We start from the raw sequence: 20,360 nt of genomic DNA on the forward strand, positions 1-20,360 counted from the left end.
CCAAATGGGAGTATCTTAATGGTTTTTTTTTTTTGAAACACAATCATCAACAAATGCAAGGCCAATACTCAATAGTTGCATATTCAAATTGGAACACATAAACCCAATTATTCTTTGTCCATTTACTTAATCCCTCCATGCCAGACTCTTCATAAACTGAGATCTTCCTTTCTGGGATAGCCTTGAATGAATTTGACGCAGATACAAGAATTGGGTCTTCCATCAAAGCGACCAGGGTATGACTTCCCTGTTCATAAGCAGAATTTTTCATATTCTTTATTTAATTCATATAACCAAGTTATTTGTCAGATAAAACCTAGGATTTCCAGTCCTAAAGGCAAGATTTTTCTTAGGGAAAATGTGATCATTTACAGAATTATTTGCCCATTATGCAACCAAAATGGTGAAACACACGCACTTCCTTTTTCATTCTCTTCTAGTAGAAGAAATTGGGGCCACAATTCCCCCCAACCCCCCAAAAAAAGCTTAATTTTACACATAAATGCACACATGTATGCTGTCATATGCACAAGATCAGCTACTCAACCAATCTTGACATCAAGCACCATCTAAGAGAAAGTTGTAAGTTTTGGAATTGCCCCAATCACATTTACTGTCAGTAAGTTCCTCTTTCCAATTAGTATGCTACAAGTTACACGATTTAGCATGATAGAAGAACAGTAACAACTAATCCAAATTCAAATTCAAATCCTATCTCTATTCTACTAATACTTAAATAATAAATTATTAAATTTATTGTGATAATAAAATAATATCAGAACATGTTATGGTATCAAACAAGCAATTCTAAGAGCATTCATATCAGTTCATGCAAAAATTATGTCTATATTAGTATAAGAATAAATATATAGTCTAGATGAATTTTCATTTAAAGAATAAATATAATAAGGTTACCATATATTTAATAGTTCCACATAAAAGATAGGGGTATTTTAGAGAGTTTAAGAATTTGTGTGAGGGTATTTTAGTACGCAAAATGTTGAAATCCAAACAGGGAATCTTGTTATTAATAGTGTAGATAGACATTCATAACTATCATAATGATATCTCAGCAAAGAGAAATAAATAATGATAAAATTTCATATTCAATAGTATTTAATATAAAAAATTTTAAAAATTAATAATTATCATAATGATCAAGTTTCATATTTGTATTCATATATAAACACAAAAAATACAACAAAATAGAGCCTTAAGACAATTACAATTTAGGAGAACAAAAAAGTGACACCACAAATACACTAGCAAGCCTAAACCTATCAGACAGAGCACTAAACAAAAAGTCCTTATACCAGTGACCCTAATGCCACACACAGAAGAGAAAAGAGATATGAGTCTTACACTTCTTTTTTTGATCTTGCTTTCAATATCAATATCATGGGCAACGTCCTTTTCCTATCCAACCCCACAAACCTTCATACAGTGCATGTCTACACAATTTGGTCCCTACACCAAATTTGTGGGGACTATTTACACATCAAACTCCTCTTTATATTTGCATCTTTTGCAATCGTCTCAACAAAATCCTAGATGGTTAAATTCCTCAACACCAAAACCTCTTCTCATCATTACACTTTTCCAAGAGTCAGAAATCCAAGCAACCATTCTTTGTAGCAAAAAGTACAACTTACAAATCAGAGTCAGAAGTGGAGGCCATGATTATGAAGGACTATCCTACCTCTGCAAAACCCCATTTATCTTAGTTGATCTTTTCAATCTTAGATCAGTTGAGATAAATTAACACTACATGAAAGATATTACCAAAATCACATACCAGGTTCTGTAGTGAGTGCAATTCGATCCCTTAAGATCACAAGTTCAGGTGACAATTAATCAGAGCCCAAAAGTTTAAGGTAGTCCATTGCTGTTGTTAAAAGCCCTTGACTTGCTAAAATTTCAGCATATTTTTCAACAAGCTTACACAAAGATGCACTAAATCGCTTCTGCCCAGTTGCCAAGGCAAGGACAATAGTCTTTTCCATCAAATCCTAATCAAATGATTAAAAGAATAAATAAGTATTGTGGCCAGAATATACTGGTCAAAAATTACACCTCTACAAGTACCAAATTAACCTGAAGAAGCTCAACGTAGGATTTCCCTTCGTGCTCAATTCTAAGACTCCTTGACCAAATTTCCACTGTTTTATCAATATTTCCCGCACATATATAACAAAGAGTAGCAGCCAACGTGTTACCAGCGGTCATGAGTTTCGAAGCAAGTGTGTCACAGAGCATAGTCCATTCCTCTCTCTGTGCAAACTGTTTGATGATGATTTTTTTTTTTTAGGGAAAAAAGAAGGAATAAGAATTTAGCAGACACAATAACTTCATGATCAATGCAATTAATTGCACAAGAAACTATTTCTTACAGTAACTACTACAGGATAGCCATCATTGCAAAGTAAGAAACAAATATGTTTAATTTGACTTGCCTGTCTCTTGGGCCATAGCACAGAAGATCATCAGGTCAAGAGTTCATTATCTCCACAATAAATCCAGAAACAGAAACTCATTAAATTTATAGTTTCAAGAGGCATACTGTTGACTTCTAATAATAATGTCTGAATGCAATGATAATTTAGACAAAAGATGCCCCATAAAAGAAACAATATCTCTAGCAATTCTTGCAACTACATTCAGCTGTGGGCATGAGGAGGGAGGTCAGACAGGTTAAGTATACCATTTGCTAACATCAACATGAAAAGGAAGAGATACTATGTAAATGCAAGTAACGGATAACCATTCCACAGCATTCAAGATCATTATAAACCATTCAGCAAACTAAGAGGGGAAATATATAATATGTATATATATATATATATATATTAATGGAACAAGCATGAAACAGGGAAAGAAATTCAGCAACAAAATACCATTTATTTGGATTCAATAAAAAAATTGATTTAACTGTCCATGCATCTAAATCGTAAACAATGCGCTGGAATGTCACAAAAAAGAACTCTATCTTTGCCAGGAGTAATAAAACTTACACTACAGAGAAGAGCAAGTGTTTCTTTCCAGAATTCCAGGGGCCTTGTATTTACAAGGCTCAAGAGATCATTGTTCACCATTGCAGAAACAACCTGAAAATGAAACCCCCATGTATGAAAGAGACATTATAAATACATTGTTAATAATCGATTGATAAGATAAAAAATATTTATCTCCAATCATTTTACATAGCTTCATATGTTCATCAAAGTAAAATGAGGCTATTCAAGATAAAGAAACTACCTTTAGGTAAGGTGATCAGCTAATCTTAAAGCATTGATCCTGTGTGCTCTCCCACAAGGATGCACCACCAACATTAGCAATAACTAAAGCATCAGCCATTTTATTTGCAGATATGCACTGTGCAACTGCCCCCTTGTAATCTCCAACAATTAAAGCACTTTGGACAGCATCATCAAATGCTGGGTCAGTGCTCTCCTCAAATCCATCTGGTTCTTGTTGCAATAGTTCTGAATCAGGGGCAGTATCTCCAATAGCAAAGTTTTCACCACGAGAGGTACAAGCGTTCCAGCTGGGCTAAGATTGTTAAAGAAATCTTCCCCATTATCGGTAGGGAAAAAGTTAACTTCTTTATCATCCACATATCCAACCTTCTCAGTTACGGTATCGTCGAGTTCAAGTGCTTTTACTTCCTGGGAAAGATCTTCGACACTATCTTTCTCTTTTAGTGGCTCAAATCATTCCAACCATGTTCTGGGACTAAGGCATTGTTGTTGAACTTGCACTCTGCAAGACTGGAATCTGCAGCATCTCAGCCACCCCCAGTCTTATACAGAGGTGGAAATGCCATTAGCCCAAAGGCCAATCTATTAACAATGCGGCAGAGGCAGTGTTACGCTTGTGAATTCAAAATGGCAAAATCAAAATTGAGCTTGCAGGATGTCAATTGGATGACATTGTGTCTACAAGAATCAATTACCCAAAAGGTTGCACCAATTTAGAAGAAGACTTGAAAAAAAATGTCCAAGACATGATCAGCAACAAAGTCATAAGCATACAAGTTCAGAAAGTGTTTCATCCTATATAACCATGAAAAACACTGCCAACTGATTTAAAATTTTTTAGGATTAAATTTTTTCGAATGATTGATGGATTAAACCAGACAACTAACTTCAAATCAGAAGAGAATTACAACAACAAAGCATTATTCTCAAACTTTTGGGCTCAGCTACAGAACCTCAACAGATTAGTTAGGGTCAACCACATGTATTCTTCTTCTCCATTCTATTCTATCTGAAATCATACTCTTGGTTACTTCCTTAATTGACATGTCCATTTTAATCACTTATACTTATGCTATTTTGGTCTGCCTCTACCTTTTTCATTCCCTCAAATTGGATCAACTCACTCTTCCTTACCGGTGCCTTAATCACTCTCCTTGAACATGACCAAACCAAATGTTGTATGTCGATTGCACCATACACTTTAGAGGATAGGATGTATGTTGATTGATCATATAGGCCCATATTAGCCACCATTACCCAATCCTCAAAACAACCAACTCCTTTTAGAAGTGACTTACTAGTGACCCACAACCCAAAAATAATAAACAAATAAACAGAAGATTGTTTATTTCCATATACACACACATATAGTGTATGAATGTCTACAAAAAATACTTTTTTTATTATATCACCAATGAACTCTAGCTCAGGCGGCACGCATTTGGTACATATGTAACTTGCCCATAAAAAAGACTTTTTAATATCCTTTGAAGTACACCAAAGCCTGTCATTTACTCTATCATGTTAACTTCTTGCCAACTAAAGCCTATCATTTCAAGAGATGAATCAATAGTTGAGTTCAAGACACAACAAAAAGACAAGCTCAAATCTCACTTATTTCAAAACCAATAAGTGCTAATTTCTCCCCCAAATCTTTTAAGAAACAAGCTACCATGGCCAAGACAATGCATGTAAAAATAAATGCCATTATGCATATCAAACCACTGTAGGCAATTTGATGATATGATTTATGAGAGCTAATAAGAAAGAATTACCTGCACCAAACTCATTCTCTTCAACGCCATATCGACTGCAATAAGAATTAAGTGAAATCCATTACAAAAGAAGGTTCCACTATAGGCCATTTTGCAAATGAATCAACCTGTTCTACCAGGGTTGGAAAAACCCACATGAGCATGGGTAATTTAGCAGTTTGCTTTCTAATTGACTAAGGAAACCTAATTCAAAATGACTTGAGAAATCTCAATTATTGAATTACAAAAACAACACTGACTCTAGGATATAAATTAAAGCTACTAATGATACTGATTAACTACTAAGACCTAAAATAAAATGCAATCATCCAATAAATATTCAATTGACCTCAAAATTAAATAAGACCAAATTTTAAATAAAATTTCTTTGCACTTCCCACACCATCCCTTAATCTAATCCCCAATTAACACCAACTCTACATTCGCACAAATGCAATCATTGTCCATTCTATTTTTGTTCATGTTGTCATTCATCAATATTGGAATCCATATGCCACAAAAATTGTAAATGCAATGTTCCCGTGTTGCTCTACCCATCCCCCTTGCACCCTTTTGTCCCACTCATCTCTTTAGCACTCGTACTAAATTGCAGTTATTGATAAAATGGCATATAATATGCATAAAAAGATCCATCACTTTACTCAATTATTTTCCATTTTAATTGTTGCCAACTTACAACTTGTTATAAGGCTCAAAAGAAAGCAGAACCTTTTAGATAGATCTATAAAAATATAATTGGTATATACCTCAATGTTATAAATTCCAATTTTTCCATCAAATGAAGATGCTGATATAACCCCAGGTATCTTTGGATACCAGTGTACATCAAAATTCTAGTTGGTACCAGTAGGCAGTTCAGAAACAATCTGAGTCAAAATCAAAAACAAATAAGTGTTACCATAGCAAGAAGTATCCTATACTGAAGAACAACCCAGAAGAAAAATCATAACAGGAAAATCTTCAAAAACAATAACAGACCCATGATAAGGAAGGCCAAATTCCATACCTCTCCAGAAACGGTATCCCAGCAAATAGTTCGACTATCTTTGGCACAAGTAATCAAATAAGAACTGTCAATGGGACACCACGTCGTCGCAATTACACCTGATGTAAGAAATGCAGATAGGTGGAAAATATTCAACTTCATGCACAACAAAACTAAAATTTTGATAATTGTATATTGGAAATTGGAAGTGTATGTACTGCATAGCTAGAACAACTAAGGTGGCATTAATTAAATACTACTGCACCAGCCATTGGTGACTAGAAAAACTTATAGAAATCCAAATCTCTGTATGCATTTAACAAATCACAAAACAAAACAAAAGCTTCTATAATCTAGTAATATGGCACCCATTATATGCATAATCAGGCAGCAATTAAAAAATATTTGAACTTCAAAGATAATTCAATTTGTAATACTATGTACATCTGGATTCGCATGTAAGTATCATGAGGATCATAATTTGGCATGAATAAACTTCAGTCACTATGAAATTGGAGTCAATTTCCTAAATAGGTTTCCAATAAACCATATATAGAATAGCTACCATACTCATTCAATGTTATACAAACGATGGGGAAACAGGGCAACAAAATATTGGATGAATCTACAACTAAAGAACATGCCTGAACAGCTGACCTCATAAAGGAAAGGTGACTCATAGTCAATTTGAAAAGCATGAGAAGTTTATAAGGGAAAAATGATGAGAAGAGGCAAAATAATTTCCTATCAATCAAATAAATAAATGATGAGTACTTTCTATTTGAAGAATAACAATAGTAATCAACAAATAATACTCCTCAAGCAGCTACTGCAAATTGGGCATACAATTAAATTCAATTATTCTAGACATATGGAAGCACAAGAGAGGGATAGGGAAAAAAAATTCAAAAAGTCATGCATGGCTAATGGTATCCCAAAACAGCAATCATATAAACATAAACTGATAAAAACAATAATACAGTTAAAATGGAATATCATGTTACAAAGTATCATTACCTTTAGTATGCCCCGTGAACTCTTTAACTAGTGTCATTATATTCCGCATATCCCATAACTGATTGCATAAAATTGCTATAAATTAATGAACAGAAGACCTTTTTTTTTTCTTTTTCCTAATTACATAACCTCAAAATCATATTTTGCACTCAAGTAAAGCAACATCTTTCTCAAAGTCAATACCCTCTTTATATTTGCATCTTTTGCAATCATCCCAACAAAATCCTAGATGGTTAAATTCCACAACACCAAAACCTCTTATCATCATTACACCTTTCCAAGAGTCTGAAATCAAAGCAACCATTCTTTGTAGCAAAAAGTACAACTTACAAATCAGAGTCAGAAGTGGAGGCCATGATTATGAAGGACTATCCTACCTCTGCAAAACCCCATTTATCTTAGTTTATCTTTTCAATCTTAGATCAGTTGAGATAAATCTTGAAGATGAAACTGCATGGGTTCAGACTGGGGCAACACTTGGCAAGCTTTACTATAGTATTGCCAAGAGAAGTGGAATCCATGGATTTCCCGTAGGGCTATGCCCTAGTGTAGGGGTAGGTGGGCACTTTAGTGGCAGCGGTTTTGGTAAGTCTCCCATAAATTTAAACTATTAAGAAATTAATTGTGATTTCAATTATTTAACCATTATTCTAATGCTTCCTTCACGTGTGAATTATCTCAAAATTTGAATGACATTTATTTCGTTTGATCATTATTCTAATAGGTACCTTGTTGAGGAAGTATGGTCTTGCAGCAGATAATGTATTGGATGCTTACCTAATAGATGCTAATGGAAAAATTATGGACAGAGAAGCAATGGGAGAGGATTTGTTTTGGGCTATCAAAGGGGGTGGTGGAGCAAGCTTTGGAGTCATACTTTCCTGGAAAATCAAGCTGGTTCGAGTTCCACCAACAGTAACAACTTTCAATATTAAGAAAACACTTGAGCAAGGTGCCACCAAGCTTGTCAGCAAGTGGTAGTACATATCAGATAAGCTACATGAAGATCTCTTTATTAGAGTCATCATTCAAAATGTGGGAAATGGGAATCAAAAGACAGTCCAAGCTTCCTTCAGTTCATTATTTCTTGGAGGAGTTGACAGACTAATGCCATTGTTGAATGAAAGCTTCCCAGAGTTGGGACTTCAAGCTGAAAATTGCACTGAAATGAATTGGATACAGTCTATCCTTTTTTTGAATGGATTTCAAACAAGCGATCCCTTAGAAGTCTTACTTGATAGAAAAACCATCTATAAGGACTTCTTCAAGGCAAAATCTGACTTTGTCAAGGAACCCATATCAGAAATTGGACTAGAAGGGATATGGGAATGGTTTTTTAAAGAAGAGAGAGTATTTAGGATAATGGATCCTTATGGGGGACGAATGAAAGAGATTTCAGAATCTGACATACCTTTTCCACACAGGAAAGGTAATTTGTAAAACATGCAGTACCTGGTTTGGTGGGAAGTGAATGGGTTTAAGGCATCTAACAAGCATGTACATTGGATAAGAATGCTTTACAAGTACAGAGGCCTTATGTGTCAAAGTTTCCTAGGGCTGCCTATCTTAACTATAGGGATCTTGACTTAGGTACCAACAAAGAGAGCAATGTTAGCTACTTAGAAGCAAGAGTTTGGGGTCTAAAATACTTCAAGGGCAACTTCAAGAGATTGGCACAGGTGAAGAGCAAGGTCGATCCAAAAAATTTCTTCAGAAATGAACAGAGTATACCACTCCTAAAAAGTGGTGCTGATTAAGTAGCTGAACATATATATATATATATATATATATATTTGTATAAAAGAAAATTAGTCTCAGATTTGTGGGCATTTGTCATTACAGTGCATACAAATCAAAGCTCAAATATACAGTGTGAGATCAAAATGCAATACCTATTGTTCTTCCAAAAGAAATTGCAATCTCTGGGATGTGAGCAGGTTAATGCACTCATGACCTATTTCCTCTTGCATTTTTCAAATATGTGAGAAAAGATATACAAAGTAGTTTCCAATCATTTGTTTCATATTATTTTGGTTTGCAAGAATTAAATTCCTCCTCTTCCACCCCCTTTCCCATTCAATAGATAAAGCTAAAATGTCTTAAAAGAAGCACTGTGATGAATGCATGTCTCATTTGCTATACGAACTGGTGAAACAGCTACCGCATTACTAGGGGAAGTATCATTGGATATTTAGAGGGAAAAAGAGGACATGCAAAAATTATACCTAGAAACAGAATCAGACAGGAGAAGTAAAAGTTGCAAATCTAAAATACCAAAAAATACAAAAGCAGTAGTTAAACCATTACGACTTTAGATAAGTAGGCTTACCTTTCACAGGAGTCTTGAGGCTATATGCAAACTATATGAAAGCAATCATCCATGTATCTCAATGTACTTGAGATTAGAAGCACTACAACACTTATACATGGGGCCCTATATTTACTCTCCACTTCTTGTCTTGTGCTGATGCATGGGAAATGCAGTAAAACAAGAATTGATGTTAGTATGTAAATGGACAAGATCAAATGACAGACAATCATCAAACACACTCACATACTAAAGATGTGAAAGAAGAAACAAAAGAAATAAGGGCAAAGGACACTTGAGTGGGAGGTTAGGATATTGTATATAAGTTACCTCCATTGATGAATCACTTGAGAAAGCCACATATTGTTGTAGAAAGCTGGCTATATAAATGTACATGACAAAAGCATGCAGCACCCACATTAAAATGATGCATCAGGTTCAAAAAAAACAATTCCACATGTAAAATAATAAAGTAGGTGATATAACAGTTCACAAAAGCAGTAATGCTTCAAGACTTATACTTGAAGAAATTTATAGACCCAGTTGCCCACAACAAAGAAATTACATACAGACACCTAGCTTACCTTCTGAATTTCCACTTTGCAGCTGCAGGGACCTTAACTGGACATAACGCCTCCTGCTTCCAGCCAGTTAGAGAATTGAATGCATTAAAATGAATTTTGGTGCCACTATCCACATGTTTAAGAATTAAACAACTCTCCCCGAAAACCATCTCTGGCAATTGAGAAGTCTGAAGCTTTTCTTCCTACCTGCAAACACTCGACTTCTACCAAATAAAATCCAATGTACATTTGTTTTTTTATGTCAAATTTTGAATCCCAATTAAGGCGGCATATGATACTAGGTTCCTAGTATAATGACAATGTCAAGAGACTTTACCAATTTTCAATTTCCACATAACTACTCAAAAACTTCTCCTAACATTTTCATCACATTCAAGAAAACCTGACTGATCACCGCTTTTCGACTATATATAGCTAGCGATATAGTGAGAGAGAAAGCAAAATTCAATTTGCACAAGCTAAAATTAACACAGCAACAACAAAATCATTATATGAAATGGTTCAGTTTATGCTCTAAGTTTAGTAATTTTTAAGAGAGAGAGAGACTGACAGCTGGAGGTTGGAGTAGTTGAGAATGGAGAGCCTGTGAGTTTCGATCTCCCAGCCATGGATGCGGAGACCGCAGCGGCCATCAGACAAGGGTTCAGCACCGACGACTTTGAGTTCCTTCCCTTCCACTTCTACTATCCGGAGAAAAAATAGCTTCAAAAAAAAGGAATCATCTTGACTGGAAAGTTTCTGTAATCACAATAACAATAATTAATAGATGCCTGATCTATAAAGTATATTAGGTGTTATAAAATAGGTCAGTGGAAGGTTTCTTTTTCTTTTTTCTTTTTTTCTTTTTTATAGCTCAAATCAACCACCAATATCAGTCAACAAAGTGAGATAAATTAGTTAGTTCATTGTTTTGGTAACATATATTAACATCTTCCTTTCTAAATATCAAGCTACATTTCTAAATAAAACCAGGATGCTTGAAAATTATATTTTGCTATAAAGCATGATCCCCATAGTGATTTGACTTAGATAAAAACGGTGATAAATGGCAAATTTGTAGACAAACAAAAAACTGGAAGCTTATAAATATAAAAAGGAATTAAAGCAACAAAATACCTGTAGAATGAGCTGATTCCTATGGCATGCTTATCCGGTTCAATTCTCCTAGTAATATTACCTTGTGCTAATTTTGACTCTGTTTACACAATGGGTAACGAAGCACATCAAGTACATCACCACATCAACCCGGTTGAAAATAAAAAAAAAAAGATGAAATTTATTGAAATGTAAGAAATTAGATAAAGGGAAAAGGAAAAGAAAAGAAAGGAGATAGTACCAGTGAGTGAGTTGTTGAGTTGTTGAACAATTGCAGCACCCAAAAGCTTTAATTAAGTCCCAATTCTTACGATCAGGTTTTTGTGGTTCTTCTTCATCTGAAATTTAATCACCAAGAAATATAGACGTTGAGAGAGAACAATGGAGAAGAAGAATTGGGCTTTTGGATTTTTTGTTTTTTAATTGAAGGTTGGGAGTAAAATGGTAGACTTTTATATACCTGACTTCCAAATTGGGAATGTGAGAAATTTTATGCCAATCTTCCCCGATTTTCTTCTTGCATCTTTTCAGTAAGATGGGACAACCTTCAATTTTTAGTGTTTGCAAAGAGGTAAGGGCACCAATTCCTTCTGGCAATGATTCCAATTTAGGGCAATCCCAAATTGAAAGATATTGAAGAGATATAAGTTTGCAGATCCACTCCGGTATGGCTATCAAATTACGACAATACCAAATTCTGAGATTTTGTAGATAGCTGAGATACTGAAGTCCCATTGGGAAAGAGACCAACTTCGGAAGTTTATAGAATTTCAAAGAGAGAAGGGTCCTAAGTCCTTGCCATTCCATCTCATCCCAATCATTGGATATATCAACCACCCCAGAGTCCTCAACATTCAGCTCTTGAAGTGCCGTAAGATATCGCATGCCTTGAGGAAGAGGACATTTTTCTAGAGATAGAGTACGGAGAGAAATGAGATTTGGCAGGCACTCCTCTGGCAAAGCTTCTTCCATTTCCTCTATTCTCATGAAACTTAATTTGGAGAGAGGGGCAACAATTGTAGAAGAAGAAGTGATTGATGGTAGATTCCCTGAAGAAGTCTTGTTGTTTATCATCATCCTCTCCAATGACTGCTTCAAGCTACAATCAATTAGGTTCAAACTTTCGAGATATGGAAACAAAGGAAAGGAAGTCAGCCGTGGGCAATCATAGATTTGTAAATGAGAAAGACGAGGAAATGAAGGAAGAGAATCCCTCCTTCCCCGCCACCATCCCATTAAATTAGGGCAATCCCAAATATCGAGTTTTTCCAAAGATGGGTAGAATAAAGAATCACTATTTTCTTTCTGTGAATCTGATATATGCTTTAAAGAGTCCAATCTGTACAAATGGATAATTTTGAGACAAGGAAATTGGTCCAACGGTGGAAGAGATTGGCATTTTTTACATGAATTTAATTCAAACCGGACAAGATTTGTGAGCGTCTCAAGCCAAAGTGGAAATGTCACTCCCCTGTACCAATTTAAACTCAATGCTTTGAGATTTATATGTGGTTGCAAGGCTTCCATTGACATGTCACAACCAACACCCGTCTCATCAATGTCTACCTCCACCCAGTTTAAGTCCAACCTATCAAGACGATGTTTCTCTTTTAAATTTGCATCCTTATACTCTAATGCAACATCTTTTACTTGTTTGAGATTTTCAATTGAGAGATTTCCTCTTAGCTCATTTAGCTTATCAAGTTCCTTCAATCCACCGTAACTCCTAGGTACTGAATCGATCCAACCCTTACTCACCACAAATTTTGACAATATCTGTAGATTAGTCAATTGGCCCAGTCCATTTGGCATATGAGTCAAACTTGAACACTGTTTAATTTCAAGAAACTTGAGGTTGACTAATTTTTTAATATCTCTTGGCAATTCTTTAAGGTTTTTACACTCGGAGAGTTTAAGTGTTTGCAAATTGTATAACTTGACAATAGAATTAGGAAGCATCTCAATGTCTTTATTTTCAGAAAGGTCAAGATACCTTAGATGTTTCAAATTATTTATAGAACTTGGAATTGTTTTAATCCCCATGTTATGCAAATCCAACAAGCGTATGAACTTAAAACTAGCCACAATTGCACTACAAGTTGAACTATCCAAATTTGAAGTAACATACTCTGGTTGACATGGCAAAAGAAATGTCTTTATCCTTCTTGCTCTATATAATAAGATCGGAATTTCCGATGATGAGTACAACGTATGCCCAAATGACACATGACGAGTTTTCTCGTCAATGTCTTTATCTTTTGAATAAATGATGGTGCTCTCTGCTCCCGTTACTTGCATTGCTATATCATGCATGAGATCGTGCATTTTGAATTTTGAAATATTGCCAAGTTCATCTTCTTCGACTTCTTGAAAGAATGATCTCCAAAGCAAATTCATAAAATACTCATGACCAACATCTACTAGACATTGCTTTTCATCATACAACGTGAGGAACCCATGCGCCATCCACATATTAATCAAACTTGATTTATCAATCTTGTAATCCTTTGGAAATAGACTACAATAAGCAAAGCATTGCTTCAAGTGTGATGGGAGATGATTGTAACTCAACTTTAGTGTTGGTAAAATGTCATCTTCATTCTGAGGTATTTTTGAAAGTTCTTTGTTTATGAATGATAACCACTCTATTGTGAATTCTTTAGAATTTACCAGACCTCCTATTGTTCTTATAGCAAGCGGAATCCCCGCACATTTCTTCAAAATCTCCTCCACAATATTTACAAAACTTGCATTCTTCGGTTCTTGCCCCCCATTGAACGCTATCTCCATAAATAAAGACCAAGCATTGTGTTTATCTAAACCCTGTAACACATGTAGTTGAATAGGTTGTGAAATCTTTGCCACTATTTGACTACGTGTAGTCACTACTATTCTACTGCCTCTTGCGCCACCCATCAAAATTTTTTTCAAGCTAAACCATTTTTCACGCTCCTCATTCCACACGTCATCCAACACAATCAAGTATCTTTTTCCATTAATTTCTTTATGAACATCATTGACTAACGTGTTCATTTCAAGGTCTTCGGGTTTCTCATGTTTTACACACTCTAAGATTTTCTTAACAATTATTTTCACATCAAAATTCTCAGAGACACACACCCACACTTTTGGCTCAAAATGGTCTTTGATTTCTTTATCATTGAAGACAAGTTGAGCAACTGTGGTCTTTCCTAGTCCTCCGATACCAACTATCGGAAGGACAGAAACATTCTCCTTGACATTGGGATCCAACAGAGATCCAATGATTGCCTTCTTATCATCCTCCCTCCCGATAACAACTTCTGCAGGTAAAAGAGAATGAGTCTGCTCTCTTGCCTTATACCGAACTCGACTCTCCTCAGAACGTTCTTCTAAGCCAAACTTATTCCTAGCAGCTGCGATCTCATCAAACCTCTCCTTCATGGTCTTAACCTTATGACCCATTCTAAGACCATATGCAAGCTGATTAGATTTGGAAAAGAAGATGCGTACCTCTTTGGCCTTCTTGTCCCGGGTCTTCACTTCCTGTCGCAAGGTCTCAGTGGAGATTTCATCCAGCAAGTCATCCGCATCACACATGGCATCCTTAAGGCTTTTCAGCCACAGTTTGATCGCTTCACTGTTGTCTTGCTTCGCCTCTGCATCCAGAAGCACAGCTTTGATGATAGAAACTGTCTCCCCAAGTTTGGTAATCTCGTCGTTGACACTCCAGATGAGCACGATCTCTTTGAGTGCTAGGTTGCCTGCTTTCCCGATAATTCCAGCAGCAACGTCATACAGAACTCCGTCCGCCATTTCTTAATTAGTGAGAATTGAATGAACGCTAATCTTTGTGAGAACTGAGAACTGAAGGGTAAGAGTAAGACCTGAATGATCTGTGATCTGTGTGATTAGGGATGGAGTAGCAGATAGACCAAAACATAAGACCCTGTTTTTTGAATGGTTGGATGATAGTAAAACACGTAGTTGTGGCATCAATAATTGAAAGCAGACAAAATACATACAGGTAGCGTTTAAGTATTGCGTTTCTTGTGTTACATTTTCTGTGTTTTTTTTTTTCTTGGACACGTTTTATTGTCCATCAATTGTAATTTTAAGCTTATAAATAATGTCAAATATATAGGCAGTAATTTTTTTATTATTTTTTTTATAAATAATGTCAAATATATAGACAGTAATTTTTTTATTATTTTAAATTTTAAATTTTCAACCAAGCTGTATGTAACGTACCCACAATCGCCTTTTGAACAAGAAGAAAACCGTGTGGACCACAACTACAAGTACTGTTCCCACCTTCGCCAGTATTGAAGCAACCGACACAGTAGTAACTTGCAGTATCTTTTAAACCTTTTTGAGTTAACGCAGTGGTTCCAGTTGGGTTGATTCAGGAAGGACAAAAGCCTAGTCCAAAACATCTCCTAATGGGCTTGAGTGTTTTTGTTGAAAGACACCTGAGTTTTCCACACTTTTGGTAGAACCAAGATAATCCACTCGACTCTTCTCAAAAATAAAATAAAAACAATAATAATAATAATCTACTCGGCAGTTTTTAAGATTAGAATCCCGTAAAATATCTAGGGTATTACACCGAGTACAATTCACCATTTTCATTCACAAATTTTTTTTTCACTTTTCACCTTTTTAACTTTCTCTTTTTATTTTTTTAAAATTTTTCTTCGCTTTTTTGAATCAATGGTTGAGGTTGAGATTGAAAATTGTTTTTTGCAACTATCAATCTCAACTATTCAAAGGAATTGCATTAGATACAATATAATATTGCACTTGATTTCAATCCGCAATTGTCACATTTTAACATAGTTTTGATTATCAATTTGTGTATTAATAATATATGAGTTTAGCCAATTAGATAAGATGAATATGTGCACTATTTTTGTCATTCAGAACAAAAAATATCATTTCGAAAGAATAGTGATGGAAGACAAAAATCTTGCAACAATTTATACAAATTTTTAATGGAAATTTGATAGATATTATATCACAAATATAATTAAAAAATTGACCTGCCAATAGTCTAATAGCCCAACAACATTCCACCCTTTTGTTTTGTTTTTTTTGTTTTTTTTTTCCTTTTTGGCTGGGGAAGTGGGAATTTAAACTTTACATATTTTTGTCGAGAATACTAATAAATACCTACCAGTCTAACTATAAGACATTACACCCTTGTCGATAGCTATTGCTTAATTGTAGGTTTGATCTCGTTTGTATAAGTGTGCATGAGTTAATTTAAAATTTTTTAAAAATTGATATATTGTTGTCTATGAAGTATAAACAATAGGAGTAGTTATTGTGCTATGTGCTGAGTTTATTTTTCAATTTATTTACTTAAAATCTTTATTTTTAAGAAAAATAAGTTAATCCAATGAAACTAAACTCGTCAACAATCCTAGAAAGACAAAAGGTCCAACGTTGCTTTTGTTTACTGTGACGCCCCAAACCCGATACTCGGATTTGTGACTATGACCGGCATGCTAATATCAAGCTTAAACCTGATATTAACAAGAACCAACTTAACTTTTACAAAACTTTTGCAAAAGTTTCCCTCTTTCTTTTCATTTTTGTTTCTTTACTTAAATGATATAACTTTTCGCTTGACATTCAGAGCATCTATACTATACTCAAAGAATAACATAATCCACCAATTACTCAAATTCTAAATTTCACATAATACATCTCTTAATACTTTAGGTTGCTTTTCTCTTAATCTCTAACTTTCTCTTTATCTAAACCTGACTCTCTCTCTCTCTTGATTGTTTGATAAGTGTTGTGGTGGTGGGTTTGATTGGTGGAGGTGATGGCTGGATTTTTTTGTGTTTGGGTAGAAAGAAAATTGCTGGGTTTGGGTTCGAGTGAAAAGAAAATTTCTAGGTTTGTGTTTAAGTTTGTTGGTTGGGTTTGTGTTTATGTTTGTTGGCTGGGTTTGATTGGTGGAGGTGGTGGCTAGATTTTTCTATGTTTGGATAGAGAGAAAATTTCTAGGTTTGGGTTTGGGTGGAAAGACAATTTCTAGGTTTGTGTTTAAGTTTGTTGGCTAGGTTTGTGTTTATGTTTGTTTGTTAAATGTGATGAATTTTAGTGTTTAGTTTGAAAGAAAATCTTGATTTTATGCAGTTGGTTGGGTTTGTTGTTATTGTGAGTCGAATGGGCTGGGTTTGTGTGCATGTGTTGTTTTATAAGAAAATTTATGTTTAGGGAAGAACATGAAGAATATGAACAATTATGTTCTTCCTAAAAACTAATGAATTTTTTATATTTTATTTAATGTTTTTTTTTTAATTTAATTAATTAGTGTGTGTGATTATATTATTTTTTTATTCCACCGTTAGTCACGTCAGCTTTTGCCATTAGTTGGGTGACAGAAAGGACCTAAATGTTAGGTGTTAATTAGTTTAGGGACTAAAAGTGGTAAAAATAAAATGTATGAACCAAAATGGAAAAAGTGCAAAATGTAAGAACTAAAAGTGCATTTACGTCTAAATAAAAACATTTTTGAATATGGCTTAATGCATTCTCACATTTATGGAATGACAAATCAATAGATACTAATTTAACTAATTACACTAATTATATTTTTAATCCATTAGAGTATGTTACAAACTTTCAATAACATAAGCGCTTGTTGAATAAAATCTCTCTAATAAAACAACTTACATATCTCAAGATATGACACTACCAAGCTACCCTCGATGGTTCTTCCAGCCAAGATTAGACTGCATGCATTTTTTATATTTTCAAGAAATGCTTTTTTAAATTGTTTTTTTGGCCATTTAGTAACTTTAGCTCAATGAGGTAAATGTTAGCATACTTAATTTATTTATAGTAGATATATGTTTGTGTGGTTTCTCCTCAAACATGTATCTTGTTGCAATCATCAAAATGTTCACGAGGGCTAAAATTTTTAAACCTAAAATGAAAATAAAGCACATAACAACCTCAATTTTAATATATCTTCACGAAAGTTACTCATTTGAATGTATAAGACCAACCAACAAACACAATAGAATCAAATTGTGTATAATGAAATCGAAGCATCGGCTTAACACCTATACTAACGTCAAAAACCAAAAGGAAAAAGGACCAAGAAAACAACAATTGAGTTCATTCCATTGAAGTTAAAATGATAGATCCTTCTACACATTGAGCAATACATTGATGAGTTTAGAAAGTTTTATATCTATCAAATACAAAATGTAGAAACACAAATAATTGAAAAAAACAACATAAGTTTGTTATGCTTAAAATTAACCAAAAAAAACTAAAATTTGACAATCTTAATCTATTAACAAAACTTAATAAAAATGATAATTAGCGAATAAAAAATGGCATAAAGAGCATCTTATTATATGATTATATCACTTTATAGGGCCCCAAGCCCCAAATTACCATAAGAATGATAATTAGTAAACGAAAAGCATAAGTAAGTAAAAGAGCATCTTTGTATCAATTAAAAAAAAAAAAACAATTTACCATATTGAACCACGTCCATTATGACATGAGACAAGTGGAAGATGAGCATTATTGTTGTTTATTATTCCAGGTGAATAAACATATGGTTTTTTGGAAGATTCATGTGTTCTTGAATAATTTGAATGCTATTAGAGTTTGTGTAAATTATAGAACATAGAATTGGTAATTTAGCAACATAGGCATAGGAGAAGGCATGTAGTGGTTTAGGAACAGCAGTCATTTAGTTATAAGGGAAGAGAATTAGGCATAAACATAAGAAAACATTTAGACGGAGAAATAAGGAAAACAAAGAGTTTTTGATGATTAACATTCCTTTATCTTATCCATTAGTCCTATTTATTACTAATTGAAATCTACTGAGTTTAGTAAATAACTTATGCGGCATCTAATAAGTGTAATAAATCAAGAATGATGTATTTTATTAAAAAAAAAATCAATTATCTTTTCAAAGAAAGTGCCACTTGGCAAAATTTCATGCTTTTCTGCATAAGGTCTTTGTTTTTATATATATTGATATTGATTGATTTAAAAATACAAAAAAAATTTGAAATTTAAATATTTTATAGATGAGATATCTATTGATTTTTTTTTTTTTTTTGGATTTATCAAAGTACGCATCTAATAAAAAATCATTGAATGATATAACATTGTCAAGACTCAAAAGTTATACCACATATGTGTCTATTTAGGAATAGCTTATCTAGCTTTTTGTTAAACATTTTTTTGATGAAAATGTGTTAAAGTATACTTGAACCTTGAAAAAATTTGAAAAAGTGAGAAAAAAGGAAAAAAAAATGACGTTTTAAAAAGTTGTACATAAAATTTAAAAACTTAAATCTAATTCCAAACTCACTCGTAACCTTGTTTTTTTTTTTGCTGAATAAACTCACCCATAATTTTAACCCAACTCTTGATATATTATATATTTTCATACATATGACACTGGTATTATATCTATGGTATGCATGGGTTAATATAAAATTATTTACAAATTAGTATTTACTTAATGAATGGTGCACATGATGTGTTTGTTATCGAATGATATTAAGGTCACTAATGTGTGGCTTTGAACTAGTATTCACCATTTTGGATCCACCATTTGATATAATAATAATACCTATGCTTTCTCATTAGATTCTCTTTATACATTCAAGCATTCCTCAAAGGTGAGGCAATAGGTTGCACTTTCCTTGCCTTTTATGCACAATGACAACAAATCATCTGCAGTTCTGATCAATTTCATCATGCTAGGCTGCTAGTCCTAGTGACTAAGAGTATGTTTGGATAGAATTTATTTTGTTAAAACTAAAAACTGAAAACACAGTAGCAAAATAATTTTTAAATGTGTGAATAATATCATGTGACCCATTTTTAATGAAAAAATTGTTAAAAAATGATGTTTGTAGATCCGTGAACAGTGCACGGATGCACTATTTATGGTTGAAAAGTCAACATTTGTGACTACTGTTCATGAACAGTAGCCGCAAACCTCCTGAAATGCGCGTCAAAAAAAAGAAAAGAAAAAAGGTGTAAAAAGCGGACATAAGACGGGAACATGGATCCAAACCCCCTCTAAAGCTTTGAAAAATTGGCTATGCATTATCATCGTATAAGTGAACATTATACTGTGAACTTCAAAGTCAAATAGTGTTGATAAGTTTAAGTTTAGGATCTCAAGCTTGCCATAGCCCGTTGCTCTAAGAAATGATTAGTAATGAGTCTTCAAGTACTTCTAACAGTTTTTTTTTTTTTTTTTTTAAGAACATTCCAACTAGGCAATTGATTTGATAGCTGAAAAATCGTTAACAAAACAATGGTAAAGATTTGGAGGTTCAGACCATAAAAGGAAATGAA

At 33.9% G+C, this 20,360-nt stretch overlaps 1 protein-coding gene and 1 pseudogene across 23 annotated transcripts in view; one reads left to right on the top strand and one right to left on the bottom strand.

Moving 5' to 3' along the window:
* LOC126724105 (putative disease resistance protein RGA4) overlaps positions 1 to 20,360 on the bottom strand; it is a 57,672-nt gene that overhangs the window by 8,437 nt on the left and 28,875 nt on the right. For 11 of the 23 annotated variants that reach the window (XM_050428338.1, XM_050428327.1, XM_050428342.1 and 8 more), the window contains exons 1-6: positions 11,482 to 14,962; positions 11,263 to 11,359; positions 11,043 to 11,121; positions 10,477 to 10,664; positions 9,927 to 10,112; positions 9,673 to 9,722 (exon numbers count right to left, since the gene is read on the bottom strand). In XM_050428338.1, the coding sequence (XP_050284295.1) occupies positions 11,356 to 11,359; positions 11,482 to 14,816 (3,339 nt within the window). In that variant the 5' untranslated portion in view covers positions 14,817 to 14,962 and the 3' untranslated portion in view covers positions 9,673 to 9,722; positions 9,927 to 10,112; positions 10,477 to 10,664; positions 11,043 to 11,121; positions 11,263 to 11,355. The other 12 variants (XR_007654616.1, XR_007654617.1, XM_050428339.1 and 9 more) reach the window with 11 other exon arrangements.
* On the top strand, positions 1,267 to 8,816 carry LOC126724110 (berberine bridge enzyme-like 22; annotated as a pseudogene).

The sequence above is a fragment of the Quercus robur genome, chromosome 4 (assembly GCF_932294415.1).
Source record: "Quercus robur chromosome 4, dhQueRobu3.1, whole genome shotgun sequence".
Taxonomy (NCBI): Eukaryota; Viridiplantae; Streptophyta; class Magnoliopsida; order Fagales; family Fagaceae; genus Quercus; species Quercus robur.